This window comes from Barbus barbus (genome assembly GCF_936440315.1).
Source record: "Barbus barbus genome assembly, chromosome: 5".
Taxonomy (NCBI): domain Eukaryota; kingdom Metazoa; phylum Chordata; class Actinopteri; order Cypriniformes; family Cyprinidae; genus Barbus; species Barbus barbus.
The window spans coordinates 26,403,641-26,421,346 of NC_136733.1; the positions used below are offsets into that span (position 1 = coordinate 26,403,641).

General features: G+C 37.0%; 2 protein-coding genes across 4 annotated transcripts in view; one reads left to right on the top strand and one right to left on the bottom strand.

Annotated features, from left to right (window-relative positions):
- Nucleotides 1-296: 296 nt before the first annotated feature.
- Nucleotides 297-10,111, top strand: LOC306869957 (progestin and adipoQ receptor family member 3-like). 2 transcript variants are annotated; one of them, XM_079416930.1, is made up of 7 exons: nucleotides 297-807; nucleotides 4,710-4,931; nucleotides 5,045-5,207; nucleotides 5,831-5,986; nucleotides 8,050-8,247; nucleotides 8,460-8,550; nucleotides 8,796-10,111. In XM_079416930.1, the coding sequence occupies exons 2-7, from the start codon at nucleotides 4,744-4,746 to the stop codon at nucleotides 8,936-8,938; spliced, it is 939 nt and encodes a 312-aa protein (XP_079273056.1). In that variant the 5' UTR covers nucleotides 297-807; nucleotides 4,710-4,743; the 3' UTR covers nucleotides 8,939-10,111. The 2 variants fall into 2 exon arrangements, with proteins under 2 accessions (XP_079273056.1, XP_079273057.1); XM_079416931.1 differs by having other exon boundaries at nucleotides 311-389; nucleotides 8,796-10,104.
- LOC306869956 (BMP-2-inducible protein kinase-like) overlaps nucleotides 10,063-17,706 on the bottom strand; it is a 38,702-nt gene continuing 31,058 nt past the window's right edge. The window contains exons 15-16 of one of the 2 annotated variants that reach the window (XM_079416928.1): nucleotides 17,562-17,681; nucleotides 10,063-12,604 (exon numbers count right to left, since the gene is read on the bottom strand). In XM_079416928.1, the coding sequence (XP_079273054.1) occupies nucleotides 11,229-12,604; nucleotides 17,562-17,681 (1,496 nt within the window). In that variant the 3' untranslated portion in view covers nucleotides 10,063-11,228. The remainder of the gene's footprint in view (nucleotides 12,605-17,561; nucleotides 17,682-17,706) is intronic. The other variant, XM_079416929.1, reaches the window with a different exon arrangement.

A 17,706-nucleotide genomic window follows, 5' to 3' on the forward strand; every position in this document is an offset into this window, starting at 1 on the left:
ATAATTTAGTACAAATATTTTATGTAAAAACACCTGAACAAGAAATGTGATGGCACTCTTTAGCTGTCTTGGCAATGCTGTTGACAGCCTGTTGAAGAGTGAAGTGCTGAAAGGTGAATTAGGAGTGCTAATGAAGAACACACTCCCACTTGAGAAGGTAATTATCTTGGGTGTAATAGCTGAGGGAAGATTTAGTGTGATTCTAGCCCCAGAGGAGTATCACACAAGATTACCGCTGAGATGTTTATGAAAAGAGAAAGACTTCTTCAAAACGTGATGACAGCAGTCTGCCACCTACAGGTCTCAACTCAGTCTATGAAATGAATGCTATGAAAACTGGGTGCTATTGTGGCTGGTAACACTTTTACACAGGATAAACACTTACTGTTGTAAGTGTTCTTTGTCTCAACATTCAGAACGAAGAAATCATTTCGGAGGAAAAAAAATAAGAACGCGTGTGAACGGGTGACCCCTTTATGTCGTATTTTAAGGTCAAACATGAATAATTAAAATATTACTCAAATTTAAATGATTTGAAAATGTTTGTTATTAATATTAATATAGAATTTAAGAGGACTGATAAAGTAATCACCGGATAGAAGACAGAGGGATTAATGCCTCAGGTTAGGTTACATGTGACTTGAAATAATCTCTCCATTAGCCTGTTAGCAGCTAACGTTAGTAACAGCACAACTTCCTGCTGCTTTACCGGGCTAATATGAGTCTGAACATGGGATACTAATATTACTTAAGAGCCTCACAGACACAAACGCGGATTCTTCGATGCAGACATTTATCTGATCGATGGTAAGTTTAAATGCAGGATTAAACACTTTAATCCGTTTTTGAAATAAATCCACTAGATAGACGTGATTAGCATTTAGCTGCTTCCATTTTAGACACAGCACAGCGAATTTAGCGATAAAGGTAAATATTTGTCCAGTTAGTGTATTGCATTTACTTAAATAAATAATTTGATATAATCAGCAGGTGTGTACGTTGTATCTGTATGTATTTTTATCATAAGCTTTGACAACTTGTTGGACAGTGAATGGGGTGTCTGTTTCTTTAGCCCACCCTAAAGCTTTGTTTCATATTATTAACATATTTCGTTCTAAATAAGGTGTGAAAATTGCATTTGTGTTATTTACAGCCCTTGTGCTTTTTCATACAAGGTTTTTCTTTGTTTTGATTTTTTTTCTTATGACGATTTACCAGTTAAGCAATGAACAAAAACCCTTCTTGAGACGAGACAATACATACCCCACATTTCTTCCCAGTAGTGTTAGATATAAGAATGACATTTTTTCCAATTCCACTTTTTATATTATTCAGCGTTATTTTTGTGTTACATATGTTATTAAAGTAATTATTAATATAATATAATAGTAATTTATTTTTTGACTTAGGTTCTGGTTTTTCTTTTTTCTAATTTTTCACTCATTTTCTCACATACTTGTGTGTGTGTGTGTGTGTGTGTGTGTGTGTGTGTGTGTGTGTGTGTGTGTGTGTGTGTGTGTGTGTGTGTGTGTGTATGTATGTGTGTGTATATATTGCCTTTATTTGACCAGGAGACTCTGAGGAGAGAAACTCACTGAGATTAAACATCTCTCTTCCAAGAGTGTCCTGGCCAAGATAGGCGGCCCAGTTATACCAATACACGTACAAAAAAAAAAAACAGTACATCACAACAATAAAATATTACAGCATTAGAAGCATTTGCATATCATTAAATAATTTTCTATTGCACACAAAAGCATTTTGAATTTACTAAGAGATACCAACTGATTTAGCCGCAGTTTCATTTGAAGAGAGTTCCAGTCTGACAATGCAGCATATTCAAATGCAGTTTCACCTAAATTAGTTCGTGCTAAAGGTACATGAAGATTATAAAAAGACTGGGAACGCAATGAATAGTTAACAACTACTTTTTGGTGAATCAAACAACAGAGATAGGATGGCAAAAAACCCAGGATAGCTTTGTAAATCAATAAATACCAATGCATTTGCCTTCGAACAGCAATTGAAGACCAGGCAACTCTATTATATAGTATACAATGATGTGTAGAAAATTTACAATCCGTAATAAATCTTAAAGCACCATGACACACATCTTCCAAAGAGGCAAGAAGATAAGAAGAGGCATGCTGATACACCACATCCCCATAATCAAGAATCGGTAAAAAAGTTCCAGACTCAAGCGTCTTCCTGGCATTAAATGAAAAGCAAGACTTATTTCTGAAATAAAATCCTAGCCTCTTCTTCAACTTTACTCGCAAATAGTTAATATGTGAATCAAAACGTAGTGTGTTAACAATTATGATGCCCAGGTACTTATACTCTGACACTAATGCGATAAATTTCCCTTGCAGAGTTCGGAGAACAACAGAACCATCCAAATAATTTCTAGAGTTTGATAACCACATCAATTTTGTTTTCTCAACATTTAAGACCAACTTCAAAGTAAAAAACCTTGCTTGAATAATATCAAACGCTGATTGTAAGTCACCCAAAGCTTGTTGTTTTGTAGGAGCAGAACAATAGATGACAGTGTCGTCTGCATAAAAGTGGAACCTTGCATTATCAATGTTAACGTCTAAACAATTTATGTATATAATAAATAATAATGGCCCCAATACAGATCCTTGGGGGACTCCCGTACCCACTTCCAATTAGTCTGATTTAATACCTTCCACTTGCACACATTGAGTTCTTCCCTTTAAATAAGTATTAAACCATGAAACTACATTGTCTGATAAACCAACACTTCTAAGCCTATCTAACAAAATCTTGTGGTTCACTGTATCAAATGCCTTAGTTAAATAAAAAAAAAGACATGCACAGTAATGTTTTCCATCTAGGGACTTCACAAGATCATTTACAACTTTTAAAACAGTCGTAATTGTGCTGCGTGTTTTTTACGAAATCCTGATTGGTTGATAGACAAAAGTTTATGAGAGTGTAAATACTGTCAATTGTCCACTGATGAAACTTTCCAAAAGTTTTGACAAGATACAGAACTTTGAAATAGGTCTATAGTTATCTATTAAAGTAGGGTCGCCCCCTTTCAACAGAGGAACAACAAAAGCAGACTTCCAGATCTGTGGAATTTCTTTGGTTGTTAGGGAAAGATTGAACAGATATGTCAATGGTTGTGAAATAATCTTAGCTGCTAATTTTAAAAACAGTTGTTCAATAAGATCAGGACCTGACGATTTATTCACATCTAGGTTTTGTAATGCAGAGCAGACATCAGAAGTAGTAATGTGATTAAAAACTAACTCTGTTATCCATAGATGCCGCTCTGCATTAAGAAATTCAGAAGTTACAGTGGTATAATTATTAGTCTGAAACAATGACCCTGATTCAGTAAAGTGGCTATTAAAACAATTGAGCATTTGTAATTTATCCACTATTTTAATACCATTCTTTGTTATGCAATTGGAAAGACCTGAAACGTATCTATTACCAGTCAAAAACTTTATATTCTTCCAGAACTTACTTGCATTTGCTGATTTGTTCGTTTTATCAAGAAAATACTCTGCTTTTGCCTTTCTAATCATAACTGTACATTTGTTACGAAGCTGTTTAAAATACAACCAATCAGGATTTAAATTGGTTTGTCTGGCCTTAGCCCATGCGGTATCCCACTCATGAATAAGGTCAAGTATAAGACAGTGCGGTTGAAAACCACGGATTATCCCGGGATTTAACTCTAAATATTTTTAAAGGAGCATGCTTATTAAGAGTCAGAATAAAATTATCATATAAATATTTCCAAGTACTTTCAATATCTGGGATTAACGTCATTTTTTCCCAATCAAATTGAGCAAGGTCGAATAAAAAACCTTGTATATTAAAATGTTTCATGCAACGTTTGGTGATAATTCGTGGTTTCTGCTTTTTATATCTCTTACTACTGTAACAACACAATGATCACTAATATCATTTGCAAATACAGAAGCTAGAGAATATTTATGAGGGGCATTTGTGAGAACAAGATCTAATGTGGATTTTTCTGGAAACTTCAAGTTAGGTCTTGTTGGTGAATCTACCAATTGAAAAAGATTATAAGTATCACAAAATGCTTTGAAACCATTAGATACCGGAAGCAACCAATTTAAATTAAAATCACCCATTAATATCAATTCTTTATAATTCAAGGAGGCCAAAGAATTCGTCAAAGAGGTCAAAGTATTAGTAGCCGATGGAGGTCTATAACAACCTACTATAGTGAGTTGACATGTCTTTGAAACAGACAGATTGAGAGCTAAGAATTCATGCTGTTTGTTTAGCTATAGATTCTGAAAGTAACATAGTCTCAAAGCATTCTTTAAAATATATAAAAGAAGTAATAGATAATAACATTTCTAAAACCAAAACAAATATATATATAAGTTTTTTTTTCTAATTTATCTAATATTATATTTTAGTTATTTTAAATGAATGAAATGTAAATAATTTTAATGAATGAAAATGAGTTTTTAATACCTTAGTTAACAATAACAAAACTGATATAATGACTTTATTTATAAAAAAAAAACTGCCCTAAGATTAAATAGCTCAATACTTGACAAATAAAACATTACTTTTTTGTCCCAACAGAGGGAGGTCATCTAAAACTGATATTACACCAAATTTCACATTCATGTCAATTTTGTTGTTCGATATTATATGCTTATAAAAGCTTAAACGTTGTGTGTCTGTAGGACTCTGAGCGTGAGACTGGGTGATAATATCATCATGCCATCAGCGAAGCTGCTGAAGAATGCCCAATACATTGAATTGGGCAGTTACCAGTATTGGCCAGTTCTGGTGCCCAGAGGAATCCGCCTGTACACTTATGAACAGGTGCCAGGATTCCTACGGGAAAATCCTTATATCACTGATGGCTACAGAGCCTATCTGACCTCTAGACTATGCATTAAAAGGTAAGTGCAGGTCTTACTTGTAACCACCTTAAATGCAAAGTTTACAGATATTGTAGTAGCCTATAATTAATATAATATAATTTTAATATAACACAATCTCACTTGATTTGTAGCCTTTTCATTCTGTCCAATGAGACGGTAAACATCTGGAGTCATCTGTTGGGGTTCTTCCTGTTCTTCACGCTTGGAGTTTATGACTTGTTGGCAGTGCTGCCTATGTTAGGAGCGTCCAGAGAAGACTATGTCATCTACTCCATAGGCCTCTTCTGTTTCCAGGTATGTCTGTGCTGTATGCATCATGTGATGAGAAATTTAAGCAGTTCAGAAGTGCATTTAATAGCCCCCATTTAAACTTGAATAGTTAAAACAGTAGTTAGCAGTGAATATAAAGTTTGTTTTTTGGCATGACAAACAAATAATCTCTAACCATGGTTGCTTGTTTGGATCAGCTCCATCCTTTTTTAATAAAAACTGATCTTTGATCAGCAAAAAGTATTTGTATGATCCTTGGACTGTTGAAGGCCTTTGATATCAGGCTTTCCACATTCACTGTTGCCAGGGATTAGAGTTGAAACTTATGATTTTATCACCTAAACTCAGGCCCGTCTAATTCTAGATCTGTTATCAGTTGCTCTCGTGCCATCGGTTATAGACAGAAATGGCAGCTTCTCTCCTTGGCAGCCATTCTTTCAAGTATCAGGATTAGGCAAAGTGCCTCTACCACCACCCGTGCATATTCTCTCATAAAGATATAATTATAGCATCATTGTTTGGCTGCATAGGTTCATCATATGACTTTCAGCTTTTTTTTATTGTATTGTGAAAACTTTGCATATGTGAATCTGCATATATGGCCTACACACGTGTCTGTATCTCAACACTTTACGTTGTCTTCTCAGGTGTGCATGCTGTGTTCTGTGGGCTGTCACCTGTTTAGCTGCCACCGTTCTGAAAAAAACAGCCGGCGCTGGATGGCACTGGATTATGCTGGGATTTCCATAGGAATCATAGGCTGTTATGTTCCAGGAGTGTTCTATGCGTTCTACTGCAATAACGTATGTGCATCTGCTATATTAGTGAGGGTGCTGCTCCATTCAAATTTCTTTCCTTTTTTTTTTTTTATGCATGGAAGCTTATTTCCACCATGAAATAAAAGTATAAAAAAAGTAATTCTGACTATTAAAGGCATAGTTCACCCAAAAATAAAATTTCATTTACTCACCTTCATGTTGTTCCAAACCAGTATGAGTTGCTTTCTTATGTTGAACATAAAAGAAGGTATTTTGAAGAATGCTGGTGATCAAATGGTAATGGTACCCACCGACTTCCATAGTATTTTTTTTTCCTACAACAGAAGTCAATGGGGACCAACAACTGTTTGGTTCTTCAAAATGTCTTCCTTTATGTTCAACATAAGAAACAAACTTATACGGGTTTGGAGCGACATGAAGGTGAATAAATGATGACACTGTTTTTTTGGGGTGAACCATTCCTCCTTTTTTTTTCTAACATTTGAGTTTTTTACAATGCACACTTTCTTTCTCAGAATTACATTTTATATCTGAACATAAGCATCCGTACTTTTGTGTGATGTTTGAGCTGATTAAATGTCTGTGTACTGATGGGAAAAGTAATTGTGTATTTATCGTGGGATGGAACTGACTGGTTGGTGTATGTTTGCACCAGAAGTTAAGTTCTGAGCTATCAAAGTGTACTGAAATTAACTAAACCATTCTGGCTCAGGGGAGGTGGAGATGTGGGCGGTGCTGGAGGTAAAGTTCCCAGAACTTCATCAGCGAAGTAACAAATGTTAACATGTAGAGTTCAATTCAAGTAGGACACATTGGGTTTCATAAGAATGACACGGAGAGCCTCTACACTGTGTGCGATAGGCGGTTATGGCCAATGTGGACAGGGGTAGATTAATTAGGTGGCTTGAGGTGTATCGTCCCACTGTGGTCTCTAGCAGCAGATGGTTGGCCTGCTTTTGTTGTGGGCATATGTTACCTGTGCAACAGATACAGAGCAAGAGTTCACCTTTTCCTGGGGAAAACAGTCTGGTGTGTTTGTGTGCTATGAATACTACAAGGAGAGACTGATTATATGGGTTTAGTAAAGAAAAATTTTCAATTTCTGCGGTAGTACATTTATTCATTCATCCAAAAAGAACACTAATGACATCATTTACTTGTACTCATGCGATTCTAAACTCTCTTCTGCAAAAGAAGATATTTTAAAGAACATCATTGTATGGGCATAAACATTTTTCAAACCTACTTTTGTGTTTCACAGAAGAAAGTTTAAAATTACATGGGTGAGTAAATAATAAAATAATTTTCATTTTTGGGTGAACTGTCGCTTAAAAAGCGAGGAATAGTATGAACGTTTAGTAGGAAAGTTAGACGTGCACACACTGAGAGCTGTCGCATCTTGACATTTCCCGTGAGATTACTGTAACACTGCTAGAGTATGTTTGATTATGTTGTACGATAGTTTATTCCTCCTTTCCTGTTAGTTTGCACAATGGACCCCCTGTGGAGCAGCTTTGTACTGCCTGTTTAAAAACGACGAGGTGCCGCTTGGCGTGGGATCTTCTTTGTTTCAAGATTCTTGTGCAGTTTTCTGAAAGCTTGGATCTTGGATATCCTGAGCAAGCTGCTTGCTCTCGTCCCCTCTACTCCTACTTGCTGTTTGCCGAGCACCAGCGCTTTTGGCCACGCTGCTCCACATGGTTCTCCCCACATATTGGAAGTGCTGGCTTATTGTGCCCCAGAATGCGGCAGAAATCTGCTCCAGCCCAAAGCAGATGGCCGTGTTCGTGGACCCACTCCGTCACTCCTGTTCCCCACCATATGACATTCACACGTGGGTGAGCCATCTCCACTCTCCCCCTGCCAAGTGTTTAGCTTTGCTTTTTGGATGACTACTCAATCAGCCAAGTGCCCCAAGAGAAGGAGAGACTGCTTTCTCCGATGCTTTTTCGTGCACCAGTTTCTTTTTGCTTTTTCTTCTTCTGCAGAACAAGTGATTTTGTTGTGTCTGTGTTGTGCACATTAAGAGGACTTCCATGTGTTTGTGGTTCATGTAGTTTTTGTCTGGTTTGTGTAACTGTCTGCAGTACTGGCGGCAGGTGTACCTGGTAACCGTTCTGGCCATGATGCTGGCAGTGTTCTTCGCCCAGATACACCCTCATTACTTGACCAAGAAGTGGCAGAAGCTTCGCTCTGTTATATTCTGTGCTGTGGCGGGATATGGCCTCATCCCCACCTTTCATTGGATCTGGCTCAGTGGGGGTTTCAGCTCAGACATAGTCCAGGTAATGGGCATCCTCACAATTTTTTTTTATAGATATTCATAAATAACATCAACTATAGTAATGAGTATTGGCAGACGACTTTTTCCATATATGGAAAAAATATTTACCAGACTTTTACCCATTTTTCAACCTCAATAATCTTAATAATAGTATAATAGTAGTAGTAGTACTCAGTATATATTATAACTTAATGATTCAATTTTTTTTGGTAGGAATTTGTTCCCAGAGTGCTGATAATGTATGCACTTGCTGTAGCTGCTATCATCTTCTACATGTCCAAAGTTCCAGAACGTTATTTTCCAGGTACTTGAAATGTTAATATTTCTTACTCTTTCATTTTTATTTTACAATTGGAGAGCTCAGTGTGGCATCCAGACATGGAAGCAGGGTTGCATTTCATTTATGTCGAATTTGATACTGTCCAGAGAGTTTTTTGGATTAAACCAAGGGCCATACCTGCCTTAATTAAATGGACTCGCACTGCTGTATGAGATGACCAACCTCAGACAAGTTAATTAATGCTTTAATGCTCTTTTTGTAATCTCTAGGTCAGCTGAACTACTTGGGCTCCAGCCATCAGGTCTGGCACATATTGGTGGTGCTCATGTTCTACTGGTGGCATCAGTCTGCACTTTACATAACCAACTATCGACACGCTCACCCTTGCTCAGACTACCCTCTTCATCCCTAGAGTTACGTGATCGAGGGACACCTCTAAGGAATGTTGTATAGCATTTTAAATGATCTTAAAGCTTGAACACATTCAGTGTTTATAAGATATGATTGCAAAGTGTATGTATTGTTTTTTGTTTGTTTTTTACTGTCTATTTTGACACTTTTTATAAATTTTTGTAAAAGTGCCTAGATGTTTTAGTATAACTACAATTTAAAGGCACTTGAGGTAAACAGTGTTAAAAGCACTTTTGAAAATCAAGCACCATTTCACAGCGTCTGCATGCGTGGGTTTCTACATCTATACAAATGTACTTCTTGGGTAACATGCAGGTTATGTGGGCAAAATGTTTGTTACATGCTAATAGTTAAACATTCAGTATTGTATTGTCTGTTCAATACTATTTTGTTTACTTTTTGTATTTGCACCTAAAATTCAATGATTCACAAGCTTACTAGTACCACATTTGGTTTGTGTGAACATGACTTTTTAAATGTACATGATAGAATAGTTGAAATGATACTTAAGTCATATAGTCTTCTTTACAACATTGAGTAAACCAAAGAGATTAGATGGGGCTTGTTCAGTGAATTGTTCAGAGATTGGTGAAATAAGTAAACGTCTTACACAAGTAAAAATACATTTTGCGAGTTGCTCCATTTTGTAATACACACATCAGTATTATTTGTAATGATGTAGACAGATGACTGGCAATTTAAAAATCCTTCCATACAATGAATGCATTTAACACTACTCTGTATATTGCATTTCATCCATTTGTAATCTGTTGAGAAATCCAGTCACAAAGTTAGGACTGAAATGTGAAATACAGCTACATGTTTTCAGTTCATTTTCTGCCTTACAATAGTGAACTGTACAGCTGTGCAATTGCAATGTTTTTAACATAGCGCAATGTGTATTTTTAGTATTTAATGGTAGGGTGATGTGCTGTTATTTTTGTGAGCTGTGATTGAGTCATGATGCTTAATTATGTAACATTATTTTAACTTATTTTGGTAATATGTTAGGATATGCATTCTTCGGTACAGCTGAATAAACATTCACTTTGTCCTTTTCAACTGCCGTTTTAATGACACTTCTTTTAATGAAAGATCTGACCAAAAATAAAAACAGGGACTCGTGATCTACAAAAAATTATTTTATTGCATTGTTAGTGTAGTACTACATATGAAAAGAAAAAAAAAAAATCTTGCAATGTTTGAAAGAAAGCTTTTTTTGGTCTTGAATGTTCCAACTGCAGATACTCAGTGTAAATGTATCTTCTAAATGGCCCTTTTATATCAATACAATTGTGATAATCTTCATGACTAAAATTGAATTTTAAAATTTGCTTCAAACAAGTGACTGGTATATAAATAGGCAAAATTGCAATAAGCTCATTTTTTAATTCTTTTCCCTTTCCACAAGAGCTAATTGTTCATGATTGTAGGTTACAGACGTACTGGACACCTAATCATTTGATAATGTCAAATACGTTAAGTTCAGGTTGGAGAACTATTTCTATGCGGGTAACAACATTGTCTAATAAACTGCAAGTTTAACTTCCCTTGTGTGGTCGGTTTACTAAAGGGAACGTTAAATCAAGTCCCTTTTCATGTATATACACATTGTGACGTTCTTACAAAATGTAAAAATATGCATAAAATTGTTTATGTGAATGACATTAAAATGGAGAAGGCCTACACTCAGATGATTCCATTGACACAAACGGGCTACTACAGCCATTGTGTATTCGAGGTACTGTTAAGCAGGGTGGGGAATACCCAGATAAGGCTTTATGGTGTCTATGTTGGTAGACAGGAGTTATACCAACTCAGTGGTCAACAATGGAGTACAAAATCAAAATGCTGTTCTACATTGTTTTACTCTTAATCCTATTAAAACAAAGGATTATACACACATCGCCACTGTTTTTTTGTTGTTGGTTTTTTACTGAGCAGATCGCTTACTGAAATGCAGCATAGAAGGCTTTCTAGCGTGTGAAGGCAAAAGAAGATGCTTCAAAAGCCTATTTGAAATCATCCATCAACCACAGGTCTAAGTCACCAAAAGGAAAAGAGGTGTTTTAGCGGTCCAGTTAAGTATTAAAATACTTGGAAAAACTACAAAAGTTGAATGTTATCTAGTCTAAAGGCCTAGTTTATCTAAAGGCCTATGTCCCAATGGGCTGCACATACACAGAGATCACAGCTCAAAGCTGTCGTCTGTTAAAGACATTTCAAAAGGCTGCTTGGACTTTGCATAATGTAGCAGTGTATGTGTGTGTGTGTGCTGGAAGACAAGACATTCACTGCTTTGAGGGGAAAGGTGCGGCTCCGAAAGGGTCGAGATCCATTTGTGGGGTTTGCGGAGCTCCGCTTTGGACCACCAGTTCTGTGAAAGGTACTGCTCCAAAGTCATCGATCTTATTTCCGTCAAACACACTATGTAGGGAGCTGGTTCTCGACCTGCCGTTGGTCGAATCAATCTCACTTTTGTTGTCTCCCAAGCTCTGGTGCTGACCGTGTCGACTGCCATCTTGTGGATGAAAAGGCTTGGCTCCAAATGGATCCAACAAGACCTCCTCTGGGGGTAAAGCAGCTCCTTTTTCCATCACCTCGCCCAGGGAAATACTGATGTTCTCTTTGGAGTCAGATGTGCTGAGGAACTCGTTGCTGCTCTGCGAGTCCCGTCTGCCCACTTTCTTGTGCCTTCGCACCCGTTCAGGGGTACGGAAACTGGGTTTGTTGCTCTTCCTGCCGCCGGTGGGCGCGCTGTGGTGTCGCTTCCCATTACCTCCACTGGCCTCCTGCTTGGTGCGCCTTTGCCGCAAGGAGAGTTTCTGAAGACTGCGCTGCTTCTGCCTCTGTTGCTGGGGACTGGCTGCTTCGTCGAAAGGTGCTTGGCCAAAAACGTCATCTTGAGTCATAGAAGTGGGTATTACGTGGCCAGGTTGGAAAGGCGAGAATCCGAATACATCCACGCTGTCAGGAGAAACGGGTGGTGTCTGGCCGCTGGGTCCATCGCCACTCCTGCTGGACCTGGAGAGGTTTCTGTTGAAAGGAGCTTTGGTGAATACATCAGTCTCTTCCACAGCGTTCTCCGGGCTAGCCTGCCTGAAAGGGACTTTGGCAAAAATATCTGAGCTCTCTGGTGACACTCTGGGCTGACCACTGCCAACAAAAGGAACCGCACCAAACACATCCACAATGCTCGCGACAGGCATGGCGACGCTTGGTGAGTTGGGAGGAGTGATCACACTGGCTCCAGATTCCACTTCCACAGTTCTCGGAGGAAAAACCACAGCTTTGTCATTCGACAGCCCAAGTTTTGCTTTCCTAGAGTCTGAGCTGTGCTTGTCCTCCTCTTCCTCTATGTCTTCCTCAGAGTCCATGAGTAATGGCCGCTGACCCAGGTTCTCAGGTTCGGTGTCTTCGTGTTCACTGTTGAGACCTTCCTCCTCTTCCACCTCTTCATCTTCACTGCTTTTGGGAGAGGGCGGGTCGGACTCGAAATCACTGTCTGATTCCTCGCCTGCTTTCTGAGGCAGTGAACTAGTGGAGCTACTTTTCTTTGCAGGTTCGTGTTCTTTGACTGATGGCAGGGTTATGTCTTGCGTGGCTGGAACAGTCACAGCAACACCGGGCTTCTCAACAGGATGCTCTGCTGTCAGCACACCAGCTTCTGCTAAATGAACACACAAAGTTAATGATAAATGTCTGATAAACACAGAATGTGACTTTAATTTGCTCTCAGTGGAACTAACGCCTTTCCCATAGAAACTGAATATACTTCCAATTATTCCACCCTTGTAACAACAACAGCCACAACTGAGAGCATTAAAAAGAAAGCTAAGAATAGACATACAAACCTTCTACAAAATGTTTAAGGATAAGAGCGAATGAAATGGTGAGTCCAAAACAGACTCAAACTAACCAAAATATAAACTAATTAATTTATCATATACACAGTATATCAGAATACTTGAAATCTTTACAACTATTACAATCTTTACATCATATTAAAAACATGATGCTACTAGAAATAGCAGTAATACTAAACCAGTTGGCGCATTTAAATTTGACAGCACTAAAATACAAAAACTCAATGTAAATAAAGTGAAACAAGACGACTTTGGAAAAAGAAGTCAAACTAAGTTGATAATGATAGAAAGGAAAACTAAAAGATAATTGAAGAGATGACAAGAGAAAAAAAAATAAAACATTCTAAACTTCAATAACCTCATCCAAAAAGCTGAGAAGCATCATTTAATACAATTAAAGCTAAATAGTTATAAAGCTATACTATAGTTTTATTTTGGTTTTGTTTGTGTAATGATGATTCTTAACCTTTTTAATTGAAGTAATTTTACAATTACAAATTTTAAAGACAAAGCTAATTTGTACTACTGTGTGTATTGACACAGAGGTGAAACAACTATTATATACAAAATATTATATTACATTCAAAAACCTGCACTTTTACGGCAAAATCTCACCCAAGTGCTTGAAAGATACATTTTTAGAAATTGTACAAGACATTTTCAAATCTTATAAAAGAACTGACTTGTGAGATACACTATTATTTGTTTCTCCTGTAATTAAACTAGTGTATCTTGCTACAGCTTATCACAATATTTGTCAACATGAATAATTATTGAGATGTGTGTCTAATTTCAAAAGACTGAAATTCTCAACATGGCAAGGCATTGCCATCCTCCCCCTGCTGAGCAGGCAGAGCGGCGGATCTGTTATCAACAGATCCATCCAAACTGGCAGAGCGAGACACGAGATTAGCCAAACCTGGTACTACAAATATGATGAAGTTCAAAAATATATAAATAAAACAAAGTTAAATAACTAATTAAATAACATCTACTTCTACTACAATAATTATAGTCATAACAGGACAGGCAAGAACAGCGTTTGAGGGAAGGGGGGTGACAGTAGAGCAAGAACAGCATGGAAGGAAGAGAAACTGTAGTGCTTTTTCAAAGAAATACGAAGCTTAGTGGAAAAAATATACGAGCAGACTGTTTAGAGAGTCCGGATTACAACACATCTAATCACGCCTACCTCCTGGAATACAACAATACACAGCGCAGCATAATGGAACATCCTTAATCGTACAAGATCATCCCAACCAGAAGACATTTATTGAGTGTTCTTTTCCAGGCCCATCCGATTACATGCTGATCTCGGCTCTAGTAAAAACAGCCATAGCATGTGGATGTCCAGACCTCTTCCTGCTTTGGTAGAATAGGGAACATAATGGAAATGTCATATTGCTCTGAAAGCTACATATCCTTCCAGTGGATTACCCAGACCTCCCTTCCCCAGCTCAGCAGATGCTAAACTGATTGTCTTTTTGTCTTCACAATATATGCAAATGATTTACAGTCGTGATATGCTTCAATAGCTCAATTGTCTCTTACCTCATTACGTCCGAGTGCCTCTGTTCTACATGCAACTTTACCAGGCAAACAGAATACTTGAATTGAGTTCATAAAGAGAGATTATGCTCATTCTATAGTTTGAGCCATTTTATTATGCTTCCCCCTGTAAAGACCAGATTAAGCATACAAACCAACAGGAAAGCTACAAAACATAATTGGTCCTCATACATAATCATATACTTAGCATATACTAGATTTAAGGATGTTTTCAGAGCCACATTTGAATCAAAAGAGGTACTTATGCTACGCTCCTAGAGAGTATTTTACATATTCTTAACAAATTATATATACACTTTACATTAACTGTAAATTTAATGTCAGCATTATCGTTGAAGTAAAACCTCAGACTGACAGTATATAACGTTAACACTAATGTAAAAAAAAGTTGTGTCAATGGTAGCATGTTTAAGCCACACTTCATTTAAGTGTGTTGCAACATCTTTGTCTTTATATAAAATTTTTGGTATGAATATGGTTAACCTTAAGCTTTTCCAAAATAAAAAATGAACTAGATTAATGTTATACATGTTCAGAATCAACAGTTAGACAAAGACAGCCATGCTAATTATATAAAAGGAGGATCATCTTGCTCTTGTGGCATAAAGGTGGAAGACATCAGAACCTCTTATACTCGAAACATTAGTCAAAAGCTCCTGATATGATCTTCTATCACAAAAATCAACAAATATAACACTGCTTTTAAATAAGCTTTATTTATAATTAGCATTGTATAAAGAAACATTCAGTTATACATTATGATACATGAGTATTCACATCGGTTTGTCAATTGGAGACTGAACATTAACAGCTTATGCAACTTATGCTGTATGAATGCATGTATGTACAGATGAGAAGTCACTGATGAATGGAGGAGCTATGAACCTCTGTCATCTATAGGAACATATGCAACATAAACAATGTGTTACAACTCTTGTACCATGATCTCTCAGGCCACATAAGGCTTGGAATGAAAGCGGTTATAGGATAAACTGTCACATGTGCACTTTTAGTATTAGCGTCAACAAAATTAAAAAAGACAAACAAAAAACAAAAGTAACCTATAACTCCAATTTATATGCAAGTGGGTTTAGTCAGTCATCCTCAACAACTGTTCTGCTTACACTTGCACAATAGTTCACAATATGGCTCTAAAAGACTTTTAATACAAGTTGTGTTCACAAGTCTGTCAGTTTTAACTGTCCACCAATATCCCACTCAGTCAAGATGTCTCTGAAAATGGCTGTCTTTATCTAATACAGAATGGTTACAAACACATTAAACTTTAAAAAGAAAACACATAAAATGTTACCAGACATGTTCTGATAAAGCAAAGTAACTTGAGTGGGTGATGAGATGATTGAGTACATAAAAATTAGGAATCCGGAACATGGATTCACGAAACATTATGGTTAACTTACCGTTGAGAAAATAAAAGTTCAGTAAACATTATGGTAAGCCCTTCATGTAAACTATTACTAAATGCACTGAGTAAGTACCTCTAAATGCATGTGCTGACAATGAATCCATTAATTAAGGCTCAATGCTGTCATTATGAATGAGATGGCAACAAATGATGTGATGTGTCTGTGGTGTGACAACCAGTGTTAACATGTAAAAAGCTCATACATTCTTAGATATAGCGTTTTCTATGGAAAACATCATCTGTGACCAGAAAAGAGTTCTAGCATAGGCTACATAATAAACAAATTATGCAAAAGAAAGGGGAAAAAAAGGACTGCCAACTCTTAGTTGCTTCTGTAGATGCAACAGTTTCTGATTATTCGGCTAATCTCACTCCAAGTTAACCTGCCAATGTTCCCTAAATTGGCAACTTAAAATATCTTCACAGTAAATTACAGAAAGGAAAAACAAGTCTCAATGAGGAATTTAAAGCCAACTCTAACACTGTAGGAGAGAGACGTGTTCAACTCCATGAAAAACTGGCATGTTTACAAGTAAACAGTGAATATGAGGATCGCTGCAAATTTTCTATGGTTTTAGGTCCATAGAAATTGTACCTGAGAACTTCTGGCAATCACTGTTTCTATCAACAACTTGCTATCAAGCACAAATGTAGCTCTGAAGTAAAGACAAAAAAAAAAAAAACAGTAAGTGGAAAAATAGATTGCTCAAGAATATGAAAATCTATTCTATCATGCCAACCTGATGCCTTTGACAAAAAAAAAAAAAAAAAAAGTAAATGCCAAAATAATAGAAAAAAAGAAAAATTTCCCGTAAACTTGTGCATTTTCCTTTATAACTAATGGAAAACACTTTTCTGCTCTGCATAATATAAACATGTTGAAATAAAAATGTTAGTCCTGACTCCTGAGCAGAAAAAAAAGTCCAGAGTATAGTTCACTTCTACATACTGCAGTGGAACTGCACCACCATATAGGAGTTACCTACAAACTATTTGATTAAAACTAAACTTATTAAAATATTGTTTAAAAATGAAGATGTGAAAAGAGCATAGCACAAATTTACTACTATAATATTGCAAGTGCAAAGACAAACAAAAGTTAAAGCTTGAAAAACAACAAATAATAACAGCAGAAAAAAAAAAAAAAAAAAAAACGAACTCGAGGCACCAGCAACAAGTATGGAGGTGGTATAAAGCTGTGGTTTTGTGAAGTATACATCCAAAGAATAAAAAAAAAAAAAAAACATTAAGTCATTTCTTATCGCTTATTAGTTCCGAATGATACATATAAATTTTTTTTAATCTGTAAATTCTCTCTATTTCTATGCTTGCATTTTACTATTTCCTGCCTGTTGGGGAGGGGCTATCTATATAATATCTAAACCTATGCATGTACCAGATATATAGTGTTTTATTAAGGTTTTCTCTCATCTACACTACAACAGTGAAGTGAACAGTGAGAAATAAAAACAAAAAAGGTTTTCTAAGACATACAGAGTTTGTTTAAATAATGACAAGATTGTAACCGTCTAAATGTATGCATTTAAAGTGGTTTAAGGAATAAACGGTAACATTGATTTTGTTTGTCTCCCGACTCCAGATGTGACAGTGATATGTGGTGTAGAGCAGCCACATCCAGCGAGCAGACAGAAAGGGGTCGGGAAGAGCAGGAATAGGGGAGCACAGATATGAGGAGAGAGGAGGAGGACGGTAAACAGGGAACTTTGGTGAGGATCCTTTGAGAGCCAGCTGCTAGAACTTGCCTGCGTTGGCCAGGAAGGGCACAGAGCCAAATGGATCCTCAGGGAGAGAGGGCTGCAGTACCGGCTGCTGTCTGTCTATGCTGCTGGCCTCCATACTGACAGTTAGCTCTACTGGCTTTTCTGTGGGCAAGAAGTGTGGCGGTTT